Raw genomic sequence first — 6,363 nt, 5'->3', positions numbered from 1 at the left:
TTTTTAACGACTATCACTTTCTACTACAATCCATTGCCCTCAATTTATATATTATAAAGTATCTCAGTCATAAATTGGAAGCTTAAATTATAGTTTCAAATTATACACTAATTATCGGACACCATAAAATATCGCAGGATCACGTGAAAATATATACTAAGAAAGATACAAAAATTTATTTTAGGTTTGAAGTTCCACATTCCACCTAATTCCACCTACTTAGAACCTGGAACCTATTCATTGAAATAGGTTCCTCAATTTTTAGAATTTATAATTTTTCCTACATACTTTGGAATTTAAAACCAAATAGATTTCCATCAGTCCAATTCTTCAGTGTTAAATTTTATCCTGAAATCCTGCAAACCTCTATTGTCGATATCTGCCGTCATTAAAAGTTCTACGCATCTATATATTTATATATGGAAATTAAAATCAAATTAGGTTTAACCAAAAGTTATATGCTTTTTGCTATTCTCCCTCCTCATTAGCCGTCCTTTTCCTCCAACCTGGATTCACTCTCGAATTGCTTAAGGAAAAAAAGGACCGAGGGAACCGCCCTTTCCTAGGATGAAGCCGAGTAGGGCCCCACCGACCAGATGCTTTCCCAGGTAAGACTCCTCGTGAGGCAGGGGCCCTGCCCTCTGAGCCGTCTGATCTGCCACGCAAGATCGCAGTCAGCTCGGCGCCCCCATCTGATCATGCCGTCGCCTAGCTTCCACCTTAATGAAAAGGACACGGCCTCGTTGAAAGCAACTTTTGTTTCTCTCTGCAAAAGATCAAACTACAAGCGGTAATACCATCTGGAATGCATCGATATCAGTATTAAGAGATTCAAGGTGGGAATGAATGATGGTTAAGATAAGCGTTCTTTGCTTTTGCTTGGTGTCGGCTACAGATCGGAGTACCATGATGTCCTTTGAAATTTTAGTGTTTTGCTTAATTACTTTCGTGGATCTCCATGATTCCCCAGCAGACCTTATGAGAATGTCTTGGCATGTGTGTGGTGGTGCGAGGGGCTGTGCGCAGGGAGCGATCTGATGCGGGATTGCCGACGCCTTGAATGATGGGGGTTAAGATGAAAAGTAGATCTGAACTTGGAGTTGGCTCAGATCAGCACAGGCTGAACCGAGAAAAAGTTTCAAGACGCGTCGCGAAGAGACAGATGATGGAAGTCGTGTGTGGTGCTAGCATTGATTCGCTATGTTTGATCTACATCCATGAAAAAGGATGGACCAAGTTATTAAGAAAATGGATGAAGGAATTGGTTTTAATTATTTTTCTCCTTTATTTTATGGTGGGAGTTAGGTTACCATCTCATTTTATAACTCCTAATGTTGAAAAGAATGCAATAAATTCCGATCCATATGTGCATACACTACATACATAGGTTGTTGGTAGCTACAGAAGGAGCATATTAAAATTGCTAATACAAATAGAGTGGGTTTATGCAGTATTGCCAACTGGAGTTGCTAAATTTGTATTGTATTCTTCCATCTTCAACGCTAGTAGTTTAAAGTCCATATCATACTATTTTTTTGGTGAAAAAAAGGTCCCATCTTCTATAGTATGAGCCATACCCTTTTGAATCTAGGCCAGTAAAAGGAGGAAAAACAAGAAACCCCCCAAAACCTACAATCATACATGTCACTCTGTAAAGGGTGGGAGAAGAAAGTTGCATCCTGAGGTTTTTTGGACGGTGGAGGATGCCCCACCAAGTGGGGCCCAACGGCCATGATTTGGCCCATTAACCTTGATTTTCAATTGATTCATTGATGTCCTTGTCCAGTGCCCAATGTCAGACAACCTGGTCTAGATGGCTTGTTATGTATGTCTGTTTTTTTTTAACACGCATTCATGAAATGAACATGGTTAAACTTGGTCTGCTAGGCTGGTAGGAAAGCTTTAAGCTTTTGGGAGGGACCCATAAAAGATTGAATAATTTGGAAACTGATTTGACAGATAAGCGCTAATGGGTCCCAGGAATCTAAAAGTTAGATAACATGCTTCAGATACTCCCTTTGAATACAAATGCTTGTCCAATTTGCCCAATCTCTATCTTCTAGTTTGCTTTGCATTCACTAGCCGAACAAATTAGACTAAACCCCAATAAGGAACTTCTCTTCATGGCCCCCCAAATACGAAGGAAAGAAAGCAACATCTCTAGACATTGAGAAATCATCACCCAAAAGAACGATTGGACCTCAGAAAACGAATCGTATCGACTTTGGTGGGACGTATCGATGGGTTTCTCGGGAGTTAGAATCGGACGAGCTGAGCATGCTAACCGTGGTACGTTTTCCCTAGCGATGGATTCCTTTTGTGCTGTCTTTGAGCGACTCGAGAAGTGTGAAAATGAGTCTGGTTCCCCGAGTGGGTTAAAGAGATCCTTGTACCGAGGTTTTCGGCTTTTTGACTAATGACGCTGCGCGGCCTGGATATTTCACGACAAGCGCTATTGAGCCATTGATTTCAAACTCCAAAGGGGAGTGCAAAGAACGGACAACCCGAGTAACTGTAAAAGCTAATCAATCAATTGCTAACTTCTAAACCGGCCATGCCGAGGCTGGCCCAGACAACCTGCTTTGTCTGTGGCCACTTTGCTTAGCTAACTAGTGTGAGGAAAGCGCGCACCGTGCAAATATCTTTTTCTCCTTTTGCGCTCTGATTGGGCCAACTTCCCCTGGACCAGTGCCCGTTGAGAGCTGGTCATAGAAATTGTGGGCCTTTCGATAACCAAATTGTACACCAAAGCTGCCCATCCGAAGATTCGACTATCAGAAAAAGACCTTGCCCGCTTTGTTGTTCTTCGTGCTTTATCAATCAGTGCCCACAGATGCTTCTAGAGTTTCAATCCAAAGCGAGCAGATCCTTACTTGATGATGCACAGAGAGAGAGAGAGAGAGAGAGAGAGAGAGAGAGGTCATATGGTACTTAACATATGACTTCTTTTGAAAGAGATCACTAATAGGCGCTGCATAAGATTTCTGGTTTCTATACCTGAAATTGCTAAAGAAAGATGACTATTATTTTCTAAGCCGTAGAGGAACTGATGAGAACTTAAATCATACATCAATCGGAACAGGGGTTTTAAAAAAGATTAGGACCAGAGTGTAAATATTCCCTATATTTGAAGAGCACATAATCCTAGAAGAGACGACTACAAAGATTGTCGCCACTATCTCCTATTGTCAATGAAGCCTCCAGACTTTGCAGCTGGCCAGAACATTTTCACTAAAATCAAACATGGGATGACGGCCAATGAAGTAGAAAAACATTGCAGATGCAGGCATCACTCAGCGTACAAGCTTCCTCAATACAGCTTCAGCACGACGCTCAAACTTGGGCATCGTCCAGTCATGCTGCACTATGTCAAGGCCGTCTTTCTCAGCACCCAGGCTCTGAAACAAAGCAACAAAAAGGGCCAGATATAAGCAAGTTCATCATGGATGTTAATGGATGGGCAAAAGTCTCATTTCCAAGTAGGTAAAATTACACTTGCTACACTATAACCATCATTAAAGTTTTGCACAACTTTTGGAAATTTCACTTTAAATCTTGAAGTGGACACTACTAATATCTATATCTGCCAAAAAGCAAGTATGCAAATCCAATATTCTTCTCCACCCAAAAAAAAAAAAAGGATGTGACTCGGCCGCAAAAGAGAAAAGACCAGGCGTAAAAGGGAAAACAAATTTACAGAAATTCAGAAAAGACACGACAACATCATGAGAAGTGAGAGTTAGGCTATGATTGGCAGCCAAGGGAAAAGACAATAATTGAAAATTTTGAATTTCCTTCCCAACCGTTACAAATTTTTTTAAAGTTATCCAATTTTCCACACCCACCCTCTACTTCCCTTCCCCTCCCCTCTGTCCCAAATAAAGCATCAGTTATCACAGAGGAAATGAATGAGGGAGTTGTGGCCAAATACCCCACTAAATACTCCATGAATAAGGAGTCAAAAGTAATACCATCGACAAGTGATAGCAACAATTATATCAGCACATCAAACAATGAATAGCTATTGTTAAAGCAGATGCCAGTCAACACAAAACTTGCAGCTTCTCAGCTCGAATGGATGAAAACAGAAATCTAGCCGAACCACCATAGAGGCTGATGGATAAGCTGTCCAAGTCAGAGAACCATGTGAAATGAAAATAAATTTTATGACTGGGAAAACAATTTCACCACAAAAGATGTAAAGCATAAGGGGATCAGATTCACTGTCAAGGACACTGACAAAGTAGACAACAATTAGAAAGGAAAAAGGCAGAGAATAGCAGTGGCACACATCCAACAAATAATGTTCAACAAAGAAGCAAGAAAGCGCATTTGGGTAATTACTTTGGTTGGGTCGAAGCCAAAGCCAGTCATCTGCATCATCCGCTGTGTGTCATCAGTAGCTGCAACAAAAGCATCACATCGGCATATTTGAGAGTGTTATTATTAGAACCCAAAACATTGTCCAAGAAGAATGTCATTAAACTGATGCTAACCATTTTCTTCTCCCAAAATGATACTAAATAGACCTCTTAGCCCAAAAAGGTTGAGAAAGTACCTGATAGAAAGAAACGGAATTATTCAAATACACGACAAATGAGACAAATTATTTAAATTGATAAAAACAATAAACATACCACGAGCGACTGCTCACGTAGCTAACATCAACGGTACTTAAATCAATCCCATTTTGCAACATTGCCCTAAACCTTTGAGTGAGTGGAAAGGGGATTTTGGCTGGGGAAAAGAAGAACGATTCAGTCATTTATTGCATAGTAATATCAGTCTGTACAGAATGCATATCCATATGCATAGAACAGTATGAAGAACAATTAGCACAGATAGTAGATCCCATCTAGGTAATTGCTATATTCAAAGCTAAGGGAAAAGAAAGGACCTGCTACAAAACCGAGAAGAAAAAGTTGACCCAGGCAAAAGTCAGAGTCTGGATAAAACAGGCGCACCCATTAGACAACTCATCTGTTTACAGGAACCAAACCCAAAATCCAGAGCAGTAACTTGCAATACCTGGGGTATGATCATGGACAGGTTCTTCTTCATCATATCCATAGCCATATTCGGATCGGAAAACATTTGAGCTTGAGCATTCGGAGCCTGGCCCTTCGGCACATATAGCAGTCCATTCTCCTGCCCCACCAAAGAAACAAATGCAATAGCCACAAGCCAAATTAGCTAAATGCAGCAAACCAAAAACATCGCACAACCTCATGTCAATAATGGGAGATTCGAATGTACAAAAAAATCTAGCCATCGCTGTTACGGCCATCAAATATCATCATCAACCATACAAATCTACTCAAATTAGATGGCGCAGCATTCGTAGAGACAAACCCATGAGCCAATCACTTTACCAACTTCGAATTAGGATCTTCAAAATCATTTTTTTTACCCATCAAACACGAAGCCAGCCCGTTCAGTGCAAAGGGATTAAATGCGTAATGCAGAGAAAGAATTTATAACCCCCCAACACCCGAGCACAAGCCAATCTCGGAGAAGCTAAATTTGCTCGAATTGAACATTCTCGGGCGCGATCTAGGCACAAGAAATGGCACCCACAAGACAGAGTTCAGCCAAACAAGCCTAACCTCGTTGCTGTAGTAGAGCCTCCGAGCGCGGAACGACTTGAGCGGGATGAAATTAGCGGCGGCGCGCAGGTTCCGAGCCCTAACGATCACCTGCCTACAAGAGATCGCAACCGTGCGGGGGAAAACCCACCCGAAAGTCAGAACGACCCAGTTAAATTCAGGTCCTAAAGGCTACAAATTCAGCGGAAAACTGATGGGAAACGAGAGGGAGGGGACGGACCCTTCCTTGACGAGCTTGGCGTCGGGGATTTGGGCGGAGCGCATGAGCTTGGAGACGAAGTAGCGGAGCACGCCGATGAGCACCATCACCACCGAGAGAGGGATCAGCACCCAGTCCCTGATCGCCGTGTCCAGCACCAGATCCTCCGCCATCGCTCCTCTTTCTCTCTCTCTCTCTCTCTAGACTTTCTCTCCCTCGGTTTGTGTTGCGACTTACTGAGCTATGAAAGGGACGAAGGAAGGAGGAAGGGAAGAGAGGCAAACAGATCTGGGCTCGGATTCGGGTCGGGCCGGCCCACGATTGGCCTAAGCTCCGAAATTTCTTTGGTCCAAGCCCTCTCCTCATCGATCCAAAGGATGATTATTTTGGGCCAGGAAAAAGCACTTGTTCTAAATGAGGGGAATACCTTAAAAAAATCCAAAACTATACGGTGATACAAATATTTTAAACTTTTTTTTATATCGCCAAAATCCCTAAACTTGTATATTGTGACATAAGTACCTTTAATTTTTTTGTGTTACGAAAAATTCCGTACTG

The 6,363-nt window shown here is 42.0% G+C and overlaps 1 protein-coding gene across 1 annotated transcript; it reads right to left on the bottom strand.

The window, feature by feature from the left end:
• Positions 1-2,988: 2,988 nt before the first annotated feature.
• LOC104441469 (ER membrane protein complex subunit 3) lies at positions 2,989-6,036 on the bottom strand. The gene is given in 9 exon segments (XM_010054626.3): positions 2,989-3,398; positions 4,345-4,403; positions 4,497-4,558; positions 4,638-4,737; positions 4,898-4,912; positions 4,915-4,945; positions 5,029-5,148; positions 5,607-5,700; positions 5,827-6,036. Coding segments are annotated over 9 exon segments (738 nt in total). The 5' UTR covers positions 5,979-6,036; the 3' UTR covers positions 2,989-3,293.
• Between the last annotated feature and the right edge of the window lie 327 nt (positions 6,037-6,363).

This window comes from Eucalyptus grandis, chromosome 4, assembly GCF_016545825.1.
Source record: "Eucalyptus grandis isolate ANBG69807.140 chromosome 4, ASM1654582v1, whole genome shotgun sequence".
Taxonomy (NCBI): Eukaryota; Viridiplantae; Streptophyta; class Magnoliopsida; order Myrtales; family Myrtaceae; genus Eucalyptus; species Eucalyptus grandis.
Note: the sequence above shows the minus strand (reverse complement) of the source record. Positions and strands in the feature narration are given on the sequence as shown.